This window comes from Calidris pugnax, unplaced genomic scaffold (genome assembly GCF_001431845.1).
Source record: "Calidris pugnax isolate Ruff unplaced genomic scaffold, ASM143184v1 scaffold205, whole genome shotgun sequence".
Classification (NCBI taxonomy): domain Eukaryota; kingdom Metazoa; phylum Chordata; class Aves; order Charadriiformes; family Scolopacidae; genus Calidris; species Calidris pugnax.
The window spans coordinates 33855-58513 of record NW_015090943.1 but is presented as its reverse complement, the minus strand read 5'-3'; the positions used below and the strand labels follow the sequence as shown (position 1 = coordinate 58513).

The window sequence follows — 24659 nt, the reverse complement described above, 5'->3', positions numbered from 1 at the left end:
GTCTACGTGGAAAGTTGACCATACAAGGAGGCAGAGATTGTCAGGATAACGCAGAGTAGCTCAGCTCTGTCCTGCAGCAGGTAAAACACGCCAGGGACCAGCACCAGGAAATATTCCCTCCTCTCATCAGAATTATCTGTGCCCAGAAACGTCGATAGTTCACTAAACATCACCTCTAAACTCACCCACAGCCTCGGGTACAGAAACAGCAAGAGGCTGAATAAATTCCTTCAGTATCTTTAAGGATCAGAATACATCTCAGAAACCAACAGGGGCTTCAGGAAACACCCAGAAACCAGCTCTACGAGTATCTTTAAGGATCAGAATACATCTCAGACACCAACAGTGAGGTTCATGACCACAGGGGCTTCGGGAAACACCCAGAAACGAGCTCTACAGACCCACCCAGGTCCCCACTGCCACTGGCATCTTTATGAAGCAGCTTCTGAGTGTTTCTTTGTGTTCTACAGATGGACTTTTCATACTGAAATCGTTTTGCTGAGCTGGTGTGACATTAGTACTTTGGGGCAGTAATTAACAAGGAGGGGGAGAGAAAAGAGTCAAAAGCCTTATTTTTGGCTGGGGTACATGGCTCCTTGGAAACCTGAACAGCTTTTGGCATTACCTTTACCCCCCTCTCTAGCCAAAAGCAGTCTGTCCTGCTAAAATCCCTGCTAAAATAGAAGTATTCCTGCTTTATGAGCCAGGTAAGCAGAGACTCATTAAGGGCTTGCTAAAGGCTGAGCGAAGGATGTGTGCACACAGCAGAGAGGACACACACGCACATGAAAACAGAAGACAACTTTTAGACAGCATTTGCTAAATACATGTTCCATTACATTTTATTTTAACCTCAAATACTCACCACTGCCCAGATTTTCTCCAACATAAATCTTGCTCCTAAAAAAATGATTCTCTAATTGAGCCGTTCACTCAAAGCAAGGCTCTGAAACCAAGAGATTTAAATCACCAGGCTTGGACCAACTTGATAAAATAGTTTTAAAAGGATTTATCATTGGGGGTTGGGCTTTGTTTCTAGCAGTTCAGAGAAAGTTACCCAGGAAATTCTAGCACTATTGATAAATGCTTCAGTACAGCTTTGGCAGAAGGCAGATTTCAAAAATTCTATTTGACAAAGAATAAAACTGAGCATTGAAGCAAAGTTGGCTGATGCTCTAAAGCTTTTATAGCATAAATTCTGTATATGCAGTCTAAGTAAACGTGGCCGTAAAACTAGGAGCCTTTGCCCAGTTTGGTGCAAAGCAGCAGTACTTCGTCTAGCTCTTAGCAATTGCTTCTAAAAACATAAAGTGTAAATATGGGAAGGGTATAACATTGGATGGCTAACATCTGATGCTTCAAGAAGCTGGCAGAGGATGAACCTGCAGGTGAAGGGCACGAATTCAGCTCCCTTGCACCCCAGAGGGCCAGCCCGCAGCTGGGATCCACGTACCAGGTGGGGGTTGCTCCCAGGACCCCCTCACTGAGACCCCGGTGCCTGAATTGGGAACAGATTGGGCTGTTGAGACCGAGGATGCTCTGGATGCAGGAGCTGGGAGCTTTGTTCTCGTTGCTGCTTTTGACAGGGAATCGGATGCAGATGGGAAACGGGTCTAATAGATCTTATTTCCTAAGGCTTCTAGAGAGACATCTGATGACACCAACCTCCTGTACCAGCCCAAGTGTTACCCTTCACAGAGGGGGCTTCTGCTGATTTGAGGTGCTCATTGCAAGGAGAATATTAACAAAAAGCAAACAACTTCAACAGGATTAACTCTCAAAGACCCTAAAGCTGCAGTTCTGCCTCAGTAACTCAATGTGAACAGAGCCCTCCAGTGAATTAATCGATGCTGCTCCAACAAGGGCTCCCCAAATAGCTGAGTTCCTACATCCACACGGTGCTGCTGGCATCACGAGTGGTGGGATATGAGTTAAATGTGTCCGGGAGCCCCAGGCCTTGCTGGTACCTTCACAGCTTGTGCAGAAGCTCTGTTCAACAGACAGAGGAACACCTTAAAGCTCTTCGTTACTTTAAAGGATCTCCTGGCTACCCAAGCGTCTAAGGACAATCTGACACCCATCACTCACTGACATCAGAAACTCCTGCAAATTCAGAGGAAACCAAATTCGTGTTGTTTTTAAACGCCGCCCTGCATGAAAAACTAGCCTAGCGAACACGCGGGCCAATCTGCTAAGCCACAGGGAAAACAAAACACCAGAAACACAGGCCTGAGACAATGATAACAACAAACGAAAGCCACAAACAAAACGTGTTTCCAGCCACTGCTGAGCCATCGCTTCAGGTTTAGCTCAAAGCAGAAAGTTCAAGATGAACACTTGACACTAAGATTTGCATGTGGGACTACGTCAAGGTTCCTACTTAAAATTTGGTATCGTGTTTCAGCCACGCTTTCCTTCCCCTTTCCCCAACAGCCTTTGGGGGCTCTGCAGAACATCAAAAAGTAGTTCATCTCCCCCCCCCCAAAAAAAAGCATCTGGAAAGGGCTTCCTACAGCACAGCCTGGGTGAGTCCTCACCAGGCTCCTCACCAAGGACTTCCCAGAAGGCCACGACGGTTGTTAACGCAGAAGCCACGTCAGTGCATTTGTTTCAGAAACCCTATTGGGGAGCCCTCACTCGTTAAGAGGTATTAAATTAGTACCCCACCAGCTGCTAGAGGCTTCCTGCAGTTTGCGTTTCCACTGCTGGGCGGCCGGTCATCCCCAAACCTTGAGATGAAATGGGCACAGAGCAGATTTCTTCATTCTTCTGCTCACGTCCCCGCTCGGTGCACAGAGAACGCGGCCGCTCAAACAGTTCGTTCTTCTGGGGGCAGAGCGGGGGGGTTAAGAGCTGTAACACTCAGTTGGTTTGTTAAACAATTTCATCGTTAAGGTTTTGCCTTCAAGTGGTTGAGCTCCTTCTTTCGTACGGGGGAACAGGGTGTGGGCAAGGCTAGAAAAAAAATTGGTAAAATACTCCTTTTCCCCTCCCGCCCCCTTACAATTAATACCAGCACATCTTCAAATAAGTTAAAACGTCCTTTTGAGTTTTGGTAGCACCAAATTCTATCCCTTCCCTTCTTCTATCCCCATGTTGTAAACTTGAACACACTGGCCCAAGAGCGTAAAAGGGTTTGGCAAAAACAGGCATCGGCCTTCCCTGTGCACACACGAAACCGCACGCTTCCCAAAGCCCCCTCCCCCCCTCCTCCAGCAAAGTGTTACACGTCTGTGGGCACCTACATACCTTGAGTAGCTGCCATAAGGGTTTCACCAGCATCACGCCGGGTTACAAAGCACAGGAGAGAGCTAAAATAAATCCCCAGAGTCCGTTTGGACAAGTGGTTTGTACCAGACTCGTGCACCTCCTTGGCCCTTGCACACCCAGGCACGGCCTGTTCACTTCACACTCTGCTTTGCGCTGGACAGGGCGGTGATCTTAATGGCTTCTGCTTTTTATTCGTCACATTGGAGCTTATTCTAAAGTTGTACATTTAAATAAAACCATCAATTTTTAACCCAGTATGCATAATTAAAAGCTATCCTGTCCACAGAACGCTCGGACGTTTTCTTTCTTTTAAAAGGCCAAATCTAACAAGTAAAACAGATGAGACAAGTTACTTTGGCTGCAAATAATCAAAAAAAATCTGGCTCAACATTCTGCTTGTACATTGTGGTGTGTAATTTAGATATGTCCTTTAAAAGAAAAGACACCCCAGTCAGCTACCTCTTCTGCAGTTACGTAGGAACGACGATACTCTTGGCCAGCAGAATGAGAAGAGCAAGGTCTGCGTTTCCACCCGCTCGTTCCAAAGCCTCGAGAGCTTCCCGTGTGGTAAAACCAGCGCCCAGGATGCGATTGACATCCGCTGCGGGGAAAGTGGGTGGTGGAGAAGCACCCGAGCTACGGCCAGTACAGCCAGGGGGTGGGCTCAGCAGGGGGTCCTCACACCCACCCAGCGGCCACGGACCTTCAGGAGCAGAACTGCTGCTGCTCCCAGGTGCTTCTGCGAACGGGCTCCAAGAATCCTGAGGTGCACCTTCATCCAAAGCAGGGGTAGAGGGAACGGATGCGTTTTGCTCCAAAGTTGGGCTCTGATAACCTTCTGCCAAAACCTCCGCCTGCTCAGAGCTCTGTTGCCAGTCAGATGGTGCTGCAGAATTCACCACGGCCAAATCGCTCTCACCTGAAAACTCCTGCCCCTCTAAAGCACCTTCCCCAAGAGCAGACTGCACGTGGCTGCTGTTTTCTGTGTCAGCATCTCGAGGCTGTTTCCCCTCTGCTCTTCCACCTTCAGACCTCACCTCACAGAAGGAACAACTCTGTTCCTGGCTGGCGGGATCTGAGCCTTTCTGCTCCTCTTCAGAAAGCCCCTTCTGCTGTGCTGCTGGCTCTCTGGGAGCCATCTCCAGCTGAGAGACTTCTTCCGAGGCGAGGATTTTACATTCTCCTTTCCGACTGATAATCAAGAGTTTGTGCAGCTCCTTCAAGGCTGATGCTAGAGAGAAACATGGCTCTTCTGAAGGTCTTCCTGGATCCGTGTCCAGCTGAGGGATGCTGGAGGGGGAAGAGCTGTCTTCAGCCGCCAAATCAGACAACTCATGATACTTTGCTGGAATTTCACTAGTGCTTTTGGACTGCGGGACATCAGCAGTGGAAAGCAGATCATTTGAGGAGGACGCAGACTTCAGCAACTCCACCTCCATAGAAAAGGTGTCCAAATTCAGGTCAGACAGACTCCTGGTCTCAGCCTGTCGCTCCCGCTCCTTTGCCGAGCTGTACACTTCAGCTACAGGCTGCTCAACCACATCTACTTCCATGAGGGCTTCCATGTGCACACAGCTACAGGAGGCTGACAGCTGGATACTCCCTTTCGCGCAGGGAAGACCTGCTTTCTCCTGTCCATCTCCTCTCGTTTCCGCAGGAGGACCTGCTTGATGGCTGGCTTCTTCCACAACAAGTTCTTCAACCTCACCAACATGGCCAGGAGGTTCTGGGTCAGTTGTCTCAGTTTGTTTCTCTAGATGTTCCTTCTCTGGTTCTTTGCATGTCTGATGGTCTATGGAAAGCTCATGCTTTTGCTCCTGTTCTGAAGACAGACGTGTATCTGTATTTTCCCTGTGCTTAGTCGCAGCATCAGCCAAACTATTTTCTTTTGTCACTTCCAAAGGATGTTCCTGACCACAGTCTTGTTCTTCAGCGTTACATTCCTTTAGACTGTCAGCAATAAAAGTTTCTTTGAGTGTCTTCTGTGAAAGGCAAGCTGGATTGCAACAGGTTGCCTCCCCCGGCTGGGGAGAAGGGTCGGCATTTGCCAAGGAAGCGTTATCGGAAAGATGCTGTGACAAGAGAGGATGTTCTGTTTCTGGGGTTATCTGGCATTCAGATGGAGACTCAAAAGACTTGCCGGCTCTGGGATCAATGGGCTCTGCGAGGCTAGATTCGGGTGAGCAAATTGAAGCAGGGGCAGAGACAGAACGATCAAGTAATTGATTGGTGGGATTACAGATCTTGGAATTTAGTCCTGAAGACTGGACTGGATTTTGAAACCCATCAGAAGCTGGTAATGAGGGCATTTCCAGTGAGGTAGTTTCTTTGTCACTATTCTCTAGCAGAAGACAGAAAGAAAAGAGGAGTCAGGACACGGGAGAACCAGTTTCCACTGCAGCAGCGAAAACTTATAAACCAATGGCTATAAATACCTGGTCTGTGGCCCACTCCAGCTGCAGTAAACACACACTACATGCATCAAGGCTTCTGACGTTCTGTTTGGATTAGGAAACAAACACACCAAACTCGTGTTAGCGTTCAGAGCACACCCCATGCACGGTGCCAGTCCTGCCGCCTCGCAGCTCCCCTCCCGACCCTCCACCACGACAGCGTACGAGCAGCAAGAGCTGCTCACCCTTGCTGCCTTCCAAGAGCTCTGCCTGGGAAATTACTTACATAAAGTCAAAAATAACTCTGCTGGAGAACAATTTAAAGGCTGTTCTGTGCTATCTGCACTGCAGAGTTGTCTGTGGGTGATACTACACACCCAATAAAATACAAGCAGCACAAGGCACGTGCGTAGCACCACACTGGTCTGTTCTCTGTGTGGCTGAAGATACTCAGGAGCCACATTTTAGGAAATGAGAATTAAGAGGGCAACATAATTATCTGTTGTCTTGTGACGTCTAGTGCCATTGCAGGTAAGAGAAGGTGAGCAAACCCCAGCTTGCTGCAAAAGGGAAGCATAAAGATGGAGTAGATGATCTCTAGAGGTCCCTTCCAACTCTGACAACTTTGTGATTCTGTGAACTTGTTTGCTGTGAGGGTGGCAGAGCCCTGGCAGAGGCTGCCCAGAGAGGTGGTGGAGTCTCCTTCTCTGGAGACATTCCAACCCCCCCTGGACACGTTCCTGTGGGACCTGCTCTGGGTGGACCCTGCTCTGGCCGGGGGTTGGACTGGGTGATCTCCAGAGGTCCCTTCCAACCCCATAGCATCTGTAATTCCATAAAGATCCTAGAGGAAAAGGCAGGAATTCCCCAAAGGAACTGCTGCCCGAGGCTGGGGAGAGCAGAGCGAAGGGACAGCCAGGCACTCAAACCCAGTTCAACGTTTCTTTCCACACACAGAGAGCAGATGAACTGCAGATCTCTATCAGCGGCACCAAACACTGGCTCTCGTTATCAGGACAGATTAAATAAGTGAATTTATCTTGCTAATGGTCTAATCTTGGTAATGTATCGGCTCTCGTGCTCTCGTTAAATCACTAACATGACCTTTGCTGAGCAAGTGCCTGCTCTTCCATTAAAGCCCTCCTCTGCCCAGTGTCAGATATCCAGGCTTTGTGCTGCCTCATTTCTTGCATTAGTTCCATTTCTCCTCCCAGAAGCCTCCAAACTCAGTGGTCTTAAACATATACCACTGTTTTACCTTAAGTCTTTCCCCTTTTACAGATACCCTGGTGGACCAGGGGACAGCTAACCATGCTCACGTGCACAGCCAGGATTTCCTTTGAGTTCTTCCATGGAAGAAATCTGCCCTTTTCTTATTCCTTTATTCTCTGTTAATTAAAAATGGTGCATTACATGCTGCAGTACTGCACCTCTGATCGATAAAGCTTTGGTATAAAGTAGAGCAGCTGCTGCAGAGAGCGATCCCTTCTGTTGGCTGTGCACCTCGTCTTAATGCAGCTGCAACGACTTGGTGACTCTGGAGTATTAAAAAGCCAGAATTATCCTGCAGGTTTTCAGGCCGCTCATCTTTCATGAAGGTGGCAAGAAGGCTTGTGCCACAGGATGCAGATGAAAACCAGGGATCTTTTTCTGTTTCTACTCAGTAGCATTATGTTCCCGCTCTTGGCTCCCAGGCCAATTCTCAGAGAGGAAGCAGAACTGTGTTTTGATTCAGTGGATGGGTAATAAGGGCCTGATCAGACAAACACATCAGGGATTTGCAGGCATTTAGACAGCAGAAGTAGCTGGGATTCTGCCAAGAGCTCCTCCTCCTGAGACCCACTCTCATCCTCCTCCTCTTTGGGTACCAACAGGAGCTGAACCCCAGCCCCATCGGGAACATCGATCCAGCTGACACCCGGAACAAACCCTTCTCCACAAAGTGCACCATCAGGGATAAATCCCTCTCTGTATCAGGAAAAAACCTGAGTTGTGTCTGTGGTGGCAGCGCCTTTCCTGTACTGAGGCTGTCAGCGTGAAAAGCTGTACATGGGGTAAAGCACCTGAACACTACTCCTCCTAAAGCAACTGTAGTTTTGCTGCCAGTTCTGTAAATCCTCTGTAAGCAGTTTCTCAGTGGTGGTAGGAAACATGGCACATTGGCAAAAAAAGGGCAAGCTCTCAGACATAAACGAAGCAGAGGTGGAGGATGTAGGTGACTGTAGGTGACAGTAAAACATACCAGGACTCCACCACCACCTCACTGCCTTTCCATAGGTGTGGTAACACCAGCCAGTCAGCTGACAGCAATCATGAGGCTCACTAAAGAGAGCTTCAGGGGGATTAAATAAAGCTCAAGAATAATCCAGGTGCATTCAAAGAGAGAACTTCAATAGCCTACAGATGTGTGCAGTGATTTCTGTTGTACCATCTACCAGAAGGCAGCAAAAATGCAAGCTGCTGAGAAAGAACAGAGGCCTCACAGGGTGCTGAGCTTCCTTGGTCCTGTGTTATGTTCTCTCCTTCTCCACTCTCCTGTTCCTTCACTTGGTTTTCCTGCTACTGTCTAACAGCAGTGAATACTGTGTCCAGTTCTGGGCCCCTCACGATAAGAAAGACTTTGAGGGGCTGAAGTGTGTCCAGAGAAGGGCAACGGAGCTGGTGAGGGGTCTGGAGCACAAGTCTTGTGAGGAGAGGCTGAGGGAGCTGGGGGTGTTCAGCCTGGAGAAAAGGAGGCTGAGGGGAGACTTCTGGCTCTCTCCAACTCCCTGAAAGGAGGGTGTAGCCAGGGGGGGGTTGGTCTCTTCTCCCAAGGAACAGGCGATGGGACAAGAGGAAACGGCCTCAAGTTGCACCAGGGGAGCTTTAGGAGGGATATGGGGCAAAATTTCTTCATGGGAAGAGTTACCAAGTGTTGGAAGAGGCTGCCCAGGGCAGTGGTGGAGGGATTTAGAAGCCAGGTATACGTGGTGCTGAGGGACACGGGTCAGTGGTGGGTTTGGCAGTGCTGGGTTAATGGTTGGACTCAATGATCTTAAAGTTCCTTTCCAACCAAAACAATTCTATGATTCAATAGTTTTGGAAGAGGCTGTACATAAATATTCTGACACTTTAGGGTACAGCCTGTGAGCCAGAGGCTTGTAACGGGTCTAAGACTTACACCCAGTCAATCTAAACAAGCCCTACCTTAGCTTCATGCCTGGATGCTCTACAAGCATTAAGTGAACACACAAAATGGATTTCCTAGTCTCATAAATCTTTTACATTCCTCTAGGATTCAGCGTCGATGGAGAACCAGAGACCGCTGATTAGTCTGAACAAAGCCACGTGGACTTCAGAACTGTATTTGGTGCATAAGCAGCTTTGATTTAAGTCATTTTAGGCACTTTTCATTTTAAAGCGCTTGACTAAAATGCTTTTATTGTAAAGGCTCATATATTTTTGGCCGAGGTTTGCTTTTTATTTGACCCTTTCAGCAGAGAACTAAGTCCAACCAGCTACAATATCTGCAAAATCTCACCCAAAATGGAAAGATACTGCAAAAACCAACCCAGGCTTCATCAGGTTCAAAGTTTTAACTGGAAAAGAACTAATATTTACATCTGCGCCTTCTTGCTGCCAGGTTATGTGAGGAGACACGAGCCCGAGATACCGAATCCGACTTTCTGCTGTGTCAAAACCCAGCAGGGGCAAGGTCAAATCTATGTTGGTGTTTCTCTCTGCCTGCTGTAACTTAAGCTAATAAGCATTTAAAGTTGGCTTTGAATCCAAACATGTAAACCATTTCTTGCTGATTCACTAAAGCCAGGCCTTCCTCTCGGGGTTTTTACATTCTGGTAAACTGATATTCTTAGAAAGGAAGAAAATTGGTAAAAGGGACCAGTAAGTGCAGCCCCGTGCTCCTTTAATGTATTGTTATTTGCATAAAGTCACTGCTTACTCATTGGGCTATCAAGCAGCAATTGGGAAGTGTTAAAGAAAAACTTCAATGCATTACAACTGTTTATATATATATATATATATATATATATAAATATATATGGTTAAATCTGGCTACCACACTTCAATTTTAAATATGGGCATGCTAGAGTCTTAAAAAATTAGGAATAAAAACATTAAAGTCAACTTGATCAGCTTAAACATGACCCAGCAAAGAGTTTTGCACATGTGTGGGAAGCAGAACCTTACTGTGTGCTTTCAGAGGAAAAATCAGGAGTAAAACCCAAAACTCTCCATAAAACACTTGCATATAAAATGTTATCTTTAAAAGTTTTGGAGAAGGCCCAAGGAATACCCTTTGTGAGGTATTCACAGCTTTGCTGTAATGGTGGGGGAAAAAAATAACGAAGCTTTCCTTCAATTAAAAGCATATGCTTCTAAGGGAGGAGTGACATAGAAAAGCTGAGTTTCAGAGAGTTTGGCTCATAGCTCAGCCTTCAGCTGTTTTGGCATCTCCACTTAACTACACTTCACAGCTATTTGCAGATTCCAGAGGCACAGGGAACAAATCTATGGGGAGGGAGAAAATTCTCTTTGCAGATCACATTTAAGACTGATGATACTCATTAGGATGTGAATTCAGCTGCTGCTTTTCAAATCTCTAAGAGCAGCAATTCACCTTCCGAGAGCACAAGCACCACTCTTAAGGAAAAAAATGCTGAAATAGCACTAATTTCTAAAAATTGTCATGAACTTTTGCCCAGAGATTTGTTACTTACTGCTGCAGCTCCTCTATTTTTATACGCTGCAGCTATTAAGAGCAGGATTTGCTGAAGCCTCCACAAAGCTGCTAAAAACACCACCCAACTGACCCATGTCCCTGCCCAGGCACTACAACGCGACCCAGGGGGACGGGTGACAGAGACAACCATTTATCTCCATGTCTTGAAAGGCCAAGAAAAGCAGAGTGGGCAGGAAGTTACAAGGAGAGCCCAAATCAAACAGCAAGCACCCTCGAATGCCTTCATGCAGATTTAGCTGTACAGAAAGGACGAGAGAAGCGCAGTTTAGAGGCCACGAGCAAGAATAAAGCCCTTTTCTCTCCACCATTTATTTGCTGGTGCTGTGTTAGAGTGTATCTCCCAGGAGCTGAAAAGGGGGATGGCTGACAGACATCCTGATCCACAGCAGGAAAATTACAGGGATTAATATTTCAACTGGGCTTCTCCCTGGTACCTGCTTCCTCTACGGATTTCTGTATTGCTTCTGCTAATTCCTGGTCTGCGATCTCCTCCGGCCGCACGTCGTCCCGCCCGGCCCCGTACGCCAGCCGGGCACACTCGGGCAGCTCGCCCTCCGGCAGGAAGGTGGTCTGGGAGCCAGTCGTGCCAATCACCAGGACATTCTTCTTGAGATCGATCGAGCACTGCGAAAGAGCAGCGAGACATCAGGGGCCTGCACAAGAGTCAGGCCATTCCCAGAGAAAAAGGAGAAACAAGGTTAAACAATCCATTTTCAATAGCTGGTGCGAGCTGTTCCTAAGCAAAGTGAGCCAAGAGCACCAGCTATAAGCAAAGGGCCCCGTGTGACTTGATTTGTAATTAATCATTCAGATGGAAAGCTCCGAGCATCTTAGATCAGAGCAAAACGCTTCAGGGAGCAGCCAGACACCCTACAGCTCTCCAGGATGTATGTAGTGTATGTACTTCTTTCCTAACTGGCTGGAAGATAATCCACCATCAACTCTCCCCAGAAAAATCCCAACGAATTCACAGGCAAGGCGTTTATGTTGCACTTTGCACTGAACTTGGGAGAGCCAGTAGCTGTTTCAAAAGTGATTTTGATACCTGATGCCTCTTAAGCATATCCAGTCCCAGAAGCATGTCCATGGGCTGCTCTTCGAGGATTGAGAAGGAACACGCCAGGAAATCCCCTTCAATCTGGACCTGAGCTGAAACACAAGGGAGAGAAGTTACCACCTTGCAAGGCTCCAGCACAACAGATCGACTTTGTGCTCTTCCATCCCCAGGAAAGGTCTGCACAAACCTGGGCAAATCTGAAACCAGAGCTCTGACGTACTGTTCGGGTCACAGAAAGTCTAGCTCTGTGCAAACCCTGGGGACTGTCAAGCCTGCCTTGGTCTCAAGAAGTTAATTATTTTAAAAACTGACTTGTTTTAGAGCCTTAAGTACTGCTTCTGTAACGCTCTGAGCTCCACGAGCTGCCTATGGCTCATTAGAGCACAAGTCTAAAAAGCAACAACAGTGAAGAGAATCGATTTTTCAGGCATTAAGGACAATCTCCTCTCATCCAGAAAACCCGCCCAAGAGCACAGGGAGCCTTCTCTTCCCAAAGGAACATGGAGCACTCTGCTGCACTGGAACCTTTCCTGAGCACCTCCTGCTGCCCAGCGCTCCCACCCCACACAGGAAACATCCTGCCATTTCACATTAGTCCCGGTTTTTTGCACCCAGAGTGAACACATCGTCTGAGCTGAGGACTCCCTCACCTAAAAGTATTAAGGTAATTGCATTTAAAAAAGCATTAAATGAGACAGAAGCCAGATTACTGTGCCCGAGACAAAGGAACATATTGCAGATGCACTTTTATTTGACTCTGTGGGAGTTTCTCACAATTCTAGTATTAAAGAATAGGGAGAGGGAGGGAGGGAGGGTTGAAGGAGGAGGGAGCCAGACTCTTTTCAGTGGTCCCCAGTGAGAGGACGAGGGGCAATGGGCACAAGTTGGAACATAAGAGGTTCCACTCAAATATGAGGAGAAACTTCTTCACGGTGAGGGTGACAGAGCCCTGGAACAGGCTGCCCAGGGAGGGTGTGGAGTCCCCTTCCTTGGAGATTTTCAAGACCCGCCTGGATGCTCCTGAGTAACATGCTCTGACAAGCTCTGGGCAATCCTGCTTCAGCAGGGGAGTTGGACTAGATGATCTCTATGGTCCCTTCCAACTCTAAAAAATTCAGTGAAATTCAGTGAAAGCAGACACTCCTTGGTGCCAAGATTGTGAGGAACGCAGTCAAACTGCCGCTAAAGCTGCCCAAAGGATCCCAGTACTTACCTAAGTGCACTCTCCCAATTATTTTCTGTGTCCCCACACCTTTAGCGATGCCGGCCCACCGCCGATCTACCAGCCGCATGATGTTGCACCTTTCAGCACAAGCTTGGCTCATGATGGTCATCTGGGCACCTACCAGCAAGAGAATTCACGTTAAATCCTGACAGCCCATCACAAATGAAAATTCTCTCCTGGAAGGGCTTAAGACCTTGCGCTCAGCAGCCGGGAAACCACGTGGCACCAGCAACTGCATTAAGGCAGAAAGGCTTCCCGTGAATCCCGCTGCGTAAAACTGACTGTTTACACACAGATCAGCACTGACGGTAAAGTACACGTTACTATAGAGCTGGAACAACCCCAAGTATTTCCCCTTTAAGGCTGTGGATGGGAAGCACGGCCTTAAAGGCATGCAAAATCCCCCCATCTGTGAAATGAGATAAGACACCCGTGTGGCAGTGACCTCTCTGGCATCGCAGCCCCAGAAATTCTCACAGCAGCCTTGATCTGGGTGTTTGAGCACTCATGCCCACTGCTTCTCACAACAGTTTGCTCTGTTTGCCTTAAAAAAGGCTGTTTCAGGCTTTGATCAGGTGCTTCAATACCCCGTAATGCAGTGCTTTATTACGGAATTTTGGAGTAAAACTCCTGGAGCATTTCCTGTCTCCCTCGGAGTGAGGGAGGATGCAGAGAAAGAGATGAAAATGGGGCAATTCACCTGAGTCAACAAAGGCTTTCACTGGGTGTCCGTTGACTTTGCAGTTAATGTACAGCATCACCACCTGCCCAAAACTCTCGGGGGCCTCTTCCATCGCTATCGTCATGTTTTCTTCGATGTTTTGTTGCCTGAATTTAACGGAGAAGAGAGAGAAAAATCAGACCTTCCATCAGCCAGATCTCATAAGCATCCCTCCGACTCACAATCGGACCTGGCAGAAGCAATCCCACCCGCTGCAGCTCACCTTGCACACAGCGTGTTTAAACCACAAAGACCCCTTCGTTAGCTAAACACAGCCTTCTTAGCAGGGGGATGGCTAATAATGATCCAGAGACACCAAGTCGCTCCCAAGCAGTCACAAAGACTTCTCACACCCTGCCCAACTCACACTAGAGCATCAGACGACCTTCTGTCTGCAACACAAACCTGTCACCACAGGGTTAACCTGGAGAATCTGCGAGCAAAAAAACCCTGCATATTTATTATTGACTCTAAAACAAAGCGCTGAGGGCACACCATGAAGATGTTGCCAGTAGCTGCAATGCTGGAATCCCACACAGCAGCTGAACATTAAAATCCTCCAAGGTTTCCCTGGTATCTTCCCTTTCCAGACACAGGAAGCGAGGGAGGTGAGCACAACCACGGCAAGAACACCACCACAAGCACAAGCCCTTGGTGCAAATTCAAGCCTCCAGAAGCAACGCTCTTCAAGAAGCCCATCACAGCCCCTACAGTATCTTGGAAGTGATGGGTATCCGTAGCGACTGCATCCAAAATAGCTTTATCTACCAAAAAGGGAGAAGGGCTTCTGATTTTGATGCCGTTTCATTTTTCCTCCTCAGTAGGGAGAGAGGAAAAACCCCAGGCTCCTCTCTCATCCATCTTCTGTACCGTGGTAGCCTTCCCACAGCAAGTGGGGTAGACGTGGTTTCCTTGGTGGGGAAGGAAAGCAGCTAATGGCACCCGAGACCTGACCCTACTGCCAGCCTGTCCCGCTGCAGATACTCCTGACACAGAGCCACACCTTCTCCTGTCATTTATTATTTAAGTTTAAATTGGATATATAAGTGGCTAATCTTCTTTTTTTTTCTTGTCAAATCCATTATTCTGTTTTCTCTGTGCTCAACACCCTCTCCACCTAAGACACACCTGAAGGGCAGAGACGTGTCTCAAAATAAAATTTGCAATAGTTTCCCATCAATCTTGGGCAGAGAACGGGTAATTAAACAAGGAGCTCAGAGAAACTAAGCGGGGTGTGAAATCTGGGGGCTGCCAGATGCCCAAACTGTTCCCCAGCAGCCGCACAGCCCGGGACACATCCCATTTATCTGTCCCCTCATCTGTGGGAGAAGGAAAGCGTTCCTGTGCCTCCGAGCAGTGTTTTGCTGTCTACAAATGTCTATTTCTCTGCATGGCTAAACCAAGCATTTATCTGGCACCAACACCTTGTCAGTCGTAACGCGAGAACGACACTTATCACAAATGAATTTTGGTTATGACCAACCATGAGCCTGTATCAGAAAGACGTTTCTTTATCAGGGAAAAAAGCCACCAGTCATGTTCTGCCTCAAGGATTTATCACTCAATTTAAGAAATCAAGCCTCAGCCCAATGCAATTACATTTGGAAGACAGCGAGAGGGAGCGAGCGCTGACGAGCGGAACATATTTCCACAGAACATCTCTTCTGACAGCAGCGATGATGCTCAGAGCTGGGAATCAGCCAGAGACACAAAACAATTAGCAGGAAGCAAAACCAAATCTCAAAGGAAGCCGGGAGAAACGGCGCCACGTTGCCGTGCAGAGCTCAGCTTGGAGACTACCACAGCTCTCTGGGTCAAAACACACCCGAAGCAGCCGAGTTCCACCCCTCAGGAGGATCTAAGATCTCTAAGTGCTTTCCACAAGTGCTCTTCCTTCAGAGCAGACCAGCTTGGACAGCTCTGGGACATCACATGCTGCCTCCTCATGGTCTGGACTCAGCTGGAGACATCTAAAGGATGGGGTAAGCCTACGTGTCCCCGATTCCCAACCTTCCCACACGCAAAGGTGGACCAGAGCATTCCCCTGCAGGCATCTTAAGACCAGATCTAATCACACTCCTTGCATCCTCCATGGAAAAAGCATCATGGATGGAAGCACCCTGTGGAAAAAAGCACCACAAAAACCTCCAGAGCCCACAAGCAGCTTTTATTCTCTACCTTATGTCTTCTTCTATCTTGGCTTGTGCCTCCAGATCAAAAGGGTCAGCTGAATAGAGTCGGATTCTCTCCTGCTCCCGCCGGGCTCGGTCCTGCTGTTGCTCCAGCAACACTCTGGTGAATTTCTCTGCAGTAAGATGGAGACACAGAAATGCTTTTTACTGGAAATGACTCTTACATATCAAGTTCTGGCACAACAAACTCTCCTTTTCATGCCAGCACGCGCTCAGGGGCAGGATCAGCAGCACCAGCACCAAAGGCTTCATCTGAAGGCAGCAGGGACAGGCCTCAAAGGATCGGTGGCAAACTTTGGAACCCACTGAGATGAAAAACAACGGGACAGAGCTCTTTCTCCTTGGGTCTGCTACCCAGACTCAGCACAATCAAACCCAATTTCCTTGCACATACATTTTTATATGGAAGAAAAAATGGCAAAACCATGAAGACAACAAAGAGCTGCCATTAAAACAGGAATTCATTCTTCTGTTGCAGCAAGAATTGCCTACACAACACTCAAAAAAACCAACCAGCTGCAAAGCAGCAGATAAATGAGACCTGAAGCAGAAATCATGACTGCAGAACTTGCACGATTCAAACGAGAAGCTCGTGTGCACGTGTGTTTTGAAAAAGCTTCAGCCAGAGAGAGGAACAAGATTTCCCAGCTCTCAGTGAGATGGCCCATCTACAACAGCAGCTTGCAAAATCTACCATGTTTTACACTCAGCAATCCCGTAAAATAACAGTCTGAGGATCCAGCAAAGAGCACACGCAAAACTGTAAGACATAAAAAGATTTAACAACAAAACTTACTTTAAACCCCAGCAACACAGGCAAAGGCAGGGACGTTATCACCCCTAGAGCTGGACACTGAAATCAAGAGGTCCCAGGTGGGACACCTGCTCCACAAAGTCTTGCCACACCTTTTAAGAACCCAGTTTTTAGACCCCCACGTTTGTTTGTTTTTTAGTACTACTTGGATCTGATCACACACATTCCCAAAAGGACTCAGCAATAAATTAAATTCTGTAAAACACAGAAGGTTGCAGATTTGCTTCCAGAAATGCAGCTCCCATGAAGAAGCTCCCTGGCTCAAAGGCTGTTCCATGTTCAGGAAGGCAAGGGGTATGTTTTCGGATTTGTTTTTGTTTGGTTTTGTAGCAGGTGCCTTCTAAAGTGCTCGCTGTGCATCCAGCGCAGTCACACGGCACGTATCTATGTGTATATTTGGGCATCAGAGGCAGAGCTGGGCTGGATCCGTGCCCAAACCCAACAGCAGCCGTACAGAATGATGAAAGCACAACCAGATCAAACCCCGCTTCCTTCCCGCAGCCCCACTGCGGCCATTTGGGGCTAAAAATGCACACCCAAATCAAAGTTTAATGTGCACAATGAGACAAGAGAGAGAGAGCAGCAGAGGAGCCCGTTCTGGGTGTCTTGGGCTTAACCTCTCGTTTCCTCTGCCCGCTGCAGCACATCTTCTCAAGGTGATACAACAGTCTCTCCACTGCACTACGGACGCAGCGCTCACAAGAGGTGTGAAAAAGCTTGACAGCACAAAGGACACGGCTTTAACTCTGGATATGAGCTAAAGTAAAAATGGAAAAAATAAACGGGCTGACAATATCCATGCAAATTCCTTCCTAGCTTCCTTTGACGGAGAGAAATCACTAGGATGTAACCTTGAAGGAGGTCTCCCGCTAGAAGCTCCTCCTCTTCATCCATTTCCCCAAACCCAACAGGATTTATTTCCTAACTAAAGGACTTGCAGATGTTCAGAAGCACATCCTCTGATGGCTAAACCACCACCCTGTTCTCATACTGAAAGGACACTAGAGTTCAAAGCTTCCATCACATGAGGAATGAGGGACCAGCATCAACTGCTCACCTGCAGAGGAAGGGAAGGACAGGGACTAGACTCCAACTGTGCCCAAAATACGTGAACACCTTCAAGATTAACAGACTGAAACATTTGTGTCTATTTCTATTGGAAAAGCTCCCTAAAGACACCATTTACTTGTTGCTTTTCCTCTCCCTCTCTGCTGTCTGCTTCTGTAGCAGCTAAGCCCTCAGGGACACTGCTCTGTTGAGTCTCAGGGCGCTCTGGGATGCAGCAAACACAACACCATTACGGGAAAACATGAATTCAGGGAGCCTTTGCACAAAAATCGGGAGCTGAGCCACTTGTGCTCACAGAAACCTGACTTATCTGTGTATTAGATGTTTCAAAGTAGAGGAGAGAGGCTATTAAAGAAGCCAAACAAGAGAAATACCCTCAATTTGCCAGGAAGTCTTGTTAGGAGAGGAACTCTGCCTTCAGTACTGCAAAGTGGCACCTTTTATCAGCACCATCAATGAGTTGGCAGCGAGTATCCCAGTTAGTTCAAAATCTGTGCCTGCCTTTTAGCAGGTGCAGAGGAGGGCAACGAAACTGGTGAGGGGGCTGGAAAACAAATCGTATGAGGAGCGGCTGAGGGAGTTGGGACTGTTTAGTATGAGGAAGAGGAGGCTGAGGGGAGACCTCATCACTCTACAACTACTGGAAAGGACACAGTAGAGAGGTTGGTGCTGGTCTCTTGTCACAGGTAATTAGTGACAGAACGAGAGGGAACGGCTTCAAGCTCCAACAGGGGAGGTTTAGATTGAACATTAGGAAGGAATTTTTCACCCAAAGAGTGGTCGGGCATTGGAACAGGCTGCCCAGGGAGGGGGTGGAGTCCCCATCCCTGGCTGTGTTTAAGGGACGTTTAGATGCAGTGCTGAGGGACATGGTGTAGGGGAGGACTTTGTAGAGTAGGGGAGATGGTTGGACTCGATGATCCCAAGGGTCTCTTCCAACCTAGACCATTCTATGATTCTATGAACCCCCCCTCCCGCAGATTGAAAACCCAACGTACCCAGGTCTCCGCTGAGCAAAGCCTCCGCCAAGGGCGGGTTGCGCTCCTTCAGCAGGGAGAGCTCGTGGGGGTTGGCCAGCAGCATCTCCCGCAGCAGCGCCGGATTGTCCAAACCCTGAGGGAACGAAGGCGCATCGGGGGGCGACGGGCGAAGACGCTGCGCCGGTGGCTGGTGCTGCTGCGAGGACGTCCCAGGAACCGCGATGCTGCTGAAGTCTATCCTCGGCAGACCTGGAGAGAGGGGGAAAAAAAAAACAGTCAGAGGTGTCAGCGCTTCACATTTACCGTTCTGCTTGAAAAACACAGTGGAAAAACTGCAAGAAGGATGAGCTGCTCTTAATGCTACGGTATTAGAGTAGATTCTGTGAACAGCGGTTCGTGTCGGAAGCACGGCCATGCGCTCGGGTTAGTGGGTTAGGAATGCCAGCTCATACTGCTCTAACTGCACCAGCCTTCTATCTGGCCCATTTTTAATCCCCTGAAATGCACTTTAGTGAAACACAGACAAGTTACTTCCAGCTTCACAAATGGGAATATCACAGGGAGGGATGGCAGGGCTAAACCCAGTGTCTCTAAGGCTCTTCTGAATCTTCGGATTAAAAAACCAAAAAGCTGGGGGGAAAAAAAAAAAAAAAAAGTAGTACCATTTCTGGAGCCCTGCATTGCAGGCACCAATCCTCCAGCTGAGGCAGGAGGACGAGGACCTCAAGCAACGCTCCCACGTCCTTCTCAGCCAGCGGGACTTCCTTTTCCAGGGATATTTTCTGTGGGGGAATTGCTAGGAATGGGTGCAGAAGGCAGGAGAGAGGAGCAGGGCTCCGCTCAGATGTTATCTGAGGACTTTCTGGAGCGTGCGCAGGATTGTGTAACTGGGTTTGTCAAGATGCATCTTCTCTGGGTGTTTGTCACGGTGCAGACTGGCAGCACGAACCACAACACAACAGCCTTTTAACATGTCAGAGCTGCACAGACTGAGGTTATGGGGCTGCTACTCTGAGCGGGAAGGGAAGCAGCAGTTGTATGAAAAGTCACACCCCTGAACAAAAACTGCTGTTCTGAACCAGTCACCTTCCTCACCAGCTCTCCATTTCCCCAAAAGAACAGCAAAATGGCACTCGTTTCCTTAGAATTAAAAAAAAAAAATCCATTAAATAACTAGCCCTTTAGCCAATTTTAAAAGTCCCTGCCTCATCCCTCACCACTCTCCTTCCTAAGTGTTTTGCCCAAGGAAGAGCTAAAGGAGACCGAGCAGAGATGGAGTCGGTGTTTGATACATATTGAGATCTTTGGATGCTCAGAGCAGAAGTTGGCACAAATCCTCTCTCACCTGGGAAACGGATGGAGGGTCGTGGCTCTACCACCTCCTTCTGTCGCAGGATCACCACGTCCCCGTCCTTCAAGCCATAGGAGGCCAAAGATCTGTTGTTGTCGGTCAGGGGCCGCTCCGCATAGACTATCTGTTCATGGAGAGAGCGCAGAGAGAAACACCGCGCGTGACAAAGCAGACATCTTGCTTTTCCTTATTTTTATTTTGTTTTAGGAAAGCGTTCCCAGTAAATCCTCCGGACCCGTCTCAAGCGTCAGAAGGGAAGGTGTGCAGTGCTCACCACGGACAGGACCTGCCAAAGCACCTCTACCTCAGGCACAGAGAGACCTCAGAGGGTAAGTGGTTGGACGATGACACAGAGTTGGTTTGACCGAAACCCAGCAACGGTTTCTCGAAACCCAGCGTCTCGGAGAAGGGCTGGTCTCTCTTAATTAGAGGCCAGGCTTTGGAGAGCGGGGCCTGTTGGCCACACGTTCCCAAAGCCCAATCTCTACGATTTCACAAGTCACAACCATCTTCTACAGCGTGATCTCCCCCCGAGTCAGCACCTACTGACCAGGGACTGACTGCACACGTGCAGGCAGTGTCCTCCGGGGTAGATCCACGGATGATCCAGTCCAATATCTACCATCTCTGCCTTTTCCCCACAACACGCTTCCCCAGAAGAACCAGTTTTACAGGGACCTCAATGATTAGCTCAGTGATTTCCAGTTTACTTCAGTGATGGAACTCTATCCAGACTCCAAGGTTCAGCACCCAAAGACACCTCTCCCGAGCCTGTGGTCAGTCCGTGGTGGGAAGAATTCACTTCTTTTGACTATAAAACACAAAGCCACATCCTTCTCTATTACGATAACCTGACTTAACGTGGGGTCTGCAGATTAAACAGAAAAACACGCCGAGATAAAAATGAATAATCACCATGGGAACATTTCTGTTGCCATTAGATCTGTAATACCTACAGGTATTCCTGAATTACAGGGAAACAAACCAAAAAGAAATAAGTAATCTGTTGCCATTAGATCTGTAATACCTACAGATGTCCTGAATTACAGGGAAACAAACCAAGAAGAAGTAAGTAGAGAAATGCTTTATGGGAACAAAACTTCTCAGAAATGGTATCTGCTAAGCATGGAGGTTTCTGTGCCTCCGTCGGAGGATGACGAGACCAGACAGATCAGTTCAGCAGCCTCCTACCCCCTGGAAGGAGTCCAAAGCGAGAAACGCCAGAGAACTCGGCCTAAACCCGTGGGGCATAGGATTGAATTTCACGTTTCCCACCCCGTTTAGCAAGACCCGCGTCTCTCTGGGGCTGGAAAAGGCCGGTTCGGCAACAACAGGTTTCCCACAGGTCGGGACTGGCAAAGTTGTGTGGGAGAAGCTTTCACAGCCCTTGCCTGGACGGGCTACGGCTCTGCGCGATGCTATCGCAGGTACCAGATCCAAAAAGAACATCCCAAAAACCCAATTCCTACACGTCTTAAAGTCTGGAAGACACTACAGACTTTCACTGCTTTAATGCAGCAACTCAGAAATATTACAAAGAATCCCTCTAATGCACTCTAAAAGCGGCGGTGCCAAAGTAAGACAAGACAGAAAAAGCAAAAATAACAAGAACCACGTACGACAACAACAACCAGAGCCACCAGAATTAGGGAAACACACGCCACTGGAAACCAGCACGAGCTTCCAGGCTTCTCATTAACCACACACCTCACAGCTGGAAACCAGCACGAGCTTCCAGGCTTCTCGTTAACCACACACCTCACAGCCTCAGCGCTATCACACCACACTGGGTGCAAACACGGGTCTGTTTCCAGCCTGTATTAAGGCACGTGGTCTCTGCTCTGATGGTTTGCAAGACATTACTGGTATAATTAAGGTTCGTGTGTGATGGGAAGAGTCCCAGCGCATCCTCTCTCACTCCCGGACGCCTCCCGCCCGGCCTGACTCAGTCACGCCGCTGCCCGCAGAGCAAGCGAGCTCGTAATACACCCCAGCTGCACACCCAAATCTTAAATGGCAGTTTCCCTGCGCAGAGGCTCTGGAAGAGACAAGTTAATCAGTTTAAGTGAGGTTTTACCTCTGTCGTCTTGCTGGGATTGGATTTATGAGCGTTCGGCCTTAACGCCTCAGACGATGAATTAAGCACCCGGCACTCACGCTACACCCGTTAGCGGCACAGCTTAGGATGCTTTTGACCCATTCTGCTCCGCTGTTAAAACAAACTGATTTCATTTTGCTGTGTTTTGATTATCTAGTTTGTAGGGTATTTTAGAAGGCTGGCCAGGTACTGACATGGGCTCTTCTGGAGGTGACCTGGGCAGGGATGCAGGCACCCGCTTCTGGAGGTGACCTGGGCAGGGATGCAGGAACAGATACCACCCAACAGCTGGATTTTGCATGATGCCATAGGGTAGAACCTACTTATGGAGTGAGGAACCCCAATCCAGAGTGCCAGATTCCACCAGCGAACGCAAATCAACCCAAACTGAATGTGTTAAATCCTCCCGTGCACAGCCAAGGCCAGGAGATGCATGGTGTGGAAAGAAAGAGAAACCAAGGAAAGAAATGGTGTTGCCAGAAGAACCTGGTTCTTCCCAGAGCCTTCCCGTCCCTTCTCCAGAAAAGCCACCACCTCAACGTGTGGAGGAAACCACAGTGAGCCCAATTATTTCCCCTCTCCTCACCCGGCTCCTCTTATCACCGCAGCCCGGTCCCCGTTATCTCACGCCACCCTCCCTGTCGTGCAGCCACCGCCGTCCCTCGGAAACCTCACAGCCCCCCCGCTCGCCTCCCCCCACGCTGCAGCACCCACGATGAATTCCCCAAAACTGCAGAAAATAAGGCTGGGAGTACCACACCACAGCGCTTCACTCCGCCCTGCACAAGGACTATTAAATTCACCCTCTCTCCTGTGCCAACGGGACACTTTTAGAATCACAGAATGGTTTGGGTTGGAAGGGACCTTAAAGACCATCCAGTGCCACCCCCTGCCCTGGGCAGGGACACCTCCCACCACACCAGGTCCCTCCAAGCCCCCTCCAACCTGCCCTTGAACCCCTCCAGGGATGGGGCAGCCACAGCTTCTCTGGCCAACCTGGGCCAGGCTCTCACCACCCTCACACCAAAGAAGTTCTTCCTGTGATCCCATCTAAATCTCCTCAACAAACCACTTCACCAATAACTTGCATTTTCAGACCCCACTGAAGGTCCTCAAGACACTTCCCAAACGCTGGGCAGAAACAAGAGGGAAAAGAACAATAAACACAGGGCTAGAAGACGTTAAAAGCAAGGAAGCAAGATGATGCATGAACAGCAGATGGGCGAGCAGAAGGGAAGCAGAGGTGGCTACAAAAAGCACAGCGCTGATCCCTGTCACCTGCGGCCCATAAAAATGGCAAAACTCCGCAGCAGTTTCACTGCAAAGAACGGAACTATCGGCAAAACACAAGCGAAAGAGTCCGTGACACCCTCATTACCCCAAAACAGACCCAGAGCTGGTGGGTTACCCTGACACAAGGGGGACAAAGCGATGAGGAGGAGTTTATGGAGCCACCACACGCTGGCAGAATCCCACACATGGAGGTTGTCCCCGTTCCCAGCAGGGAATGTGGGTGCTTCACTGGTGGCAGCGAAACAAACTGGGGGAGTGGGGGTTTGCTGGAGCGTGGCAGATGGGAACCTTGATTTGAGGTGGTTTCTCTCTTTCTACCTACCAAAAAAATCAAGTTTTTCCCCCTGGCTAAAGGAAAACCCACCTCAACTTGATTTTCTCCCCCTGCTTTGGAGACTGTCTCCCCCTCCAAACCAACCCCCCGTCCCAAAATAAAAGGCTTGCCAAAGGCAGAGGTAAAGCAAAACGCCGCGGGGGAAGTGTGGGGAACCTGCTCAGCCAGGGAACACGTCCACCCCAAGGGCTGTCAGCTCAGCCCTTTTTCCATCACTGACTAATATTTGCTGGACTGGAAAAATATTGTATTAATTTCGACTTGGAAAAGGCTCGGGAAGCGAAAAAGCCACGGCCAGAAAACTCCTCAAACTCTGCCAGGCGCAGGCAGCGCCCCGAGAGAAGGAGCTGACATCTCCCTGTCCTGCAACGCGCCACCCCACTGATAAACGGGTAAAAATCGCAAGAAAAGGGGAAAAAAAGAAAAGTGGGACTGAACCCAAAACAGTGAGTAAACCCCAGACGGACGGACAGACGGACGAGAGCCGCCCCCACGCCGTGTGTTTTGGCACGTTGGCCACGAGCGAGCCCTGAATTTCTCTCTTTGCTGGGGGAAACCAGGCAAATGTGCAGTTTGGTCCCCACACCTGTATGAAAAAAAGAAAAAAAAAGGGGGGAGAAAAGCCTCAATCTGCCCTTTTCCACCCCAGACACGGGCAGGAATTTGATATGATCGATAAACCCTTTTCCTGAAGGTTTCAGCCTCGTTCCCCGGGTCTGAGGGAACTGCAGCCACCACCTTCCCCGCTCTCCAACTCCTCTTCCTCTCCCTCATTCCAAGCCCTTCCCCATTTAAACACCAAATTCCTCTGAAAACTCAATAAAAAACCCCCCGATTTTCCTTTCTTTTTCAGCTCCGGGACAGGAAGAGACCGAATCTTTCCCGGAGGGACCCCGGTAAGACATCGAGCCATGGGGGATCCCGAACCCTCTCCTGAGGGGAAGAGGAAGATCCTGAGGGGAAAAAGGTCGCGTTTCTCCCCCAAAAAAACGACAGGTCCCCCCCCAAAATAACCCCCGAGCTCGGGGAGACGGCGGGGCGGAGGCTCCGTGGGCTGAAGGGGGGGACACAAAGCCGATTCCAGGCCCAGGGACCCCAACCCCGGGGCGGGGGGTGAAGGCC

At 48.9% G+C, this 24659-nt stretch overlaps 1 protein-coding gene across 1 annotated transcript; it reads right to left on the bottom strand.

Moving 5' to 3' along the window:
• Positions 1-332: 332 nt before the first annotated feature.
• On the bottom strand, positions 333-18704 carry LOC106893701 (regulatory solute carrier protein family 1 member 1-like). The gene is made up of 8 exons (XM_014951885.1): positions 18480-18704; positions 15586-15712; positions 13387-13514; positions 12675-12803; positions 11450-11553; positions 10839-11028; positions 3730-5611; positions 333-3482 (listed from the first exon to the last, which is right to left on the bottom strand). Exons 1-7 carry the CDS (start codon positions 18562-18564, stop codon positions 3741-3743), a joined length of 2634 nt encoding a protein of 877 aa, XP_014807371.1. The 5' UTR covers positions 18565-18704; the 3' UTR covers positions 333-3482; positions 3730-3740.
• Positions 18705-24659: the final 5955 nt, after the last annotated feature.

Coding starts and splice junctions, on each gene's coding strand:
- LOC106893701 (XM_014951885.1), bottom strand. CDS start 18,564: ATGCTGCTGGCCAACCCCCACGAGCTCTCCCTGCTGAAGGAGCGCAAC. Junction 12,804..13,386: donor GAAAGCCTTTGTTGACTCAG/GTGAATTGCCCC, acceptor TCTTGCTGGTAG/GTGCCCAGATGACCATCATG. Junction 5,612..10,838: donor GAAATCCGTAGAGGAAGCAG/GTACCAGGGAGA, acceptor GTCTTCTGCTAG/AGAATAGTGACAAAGAAACT.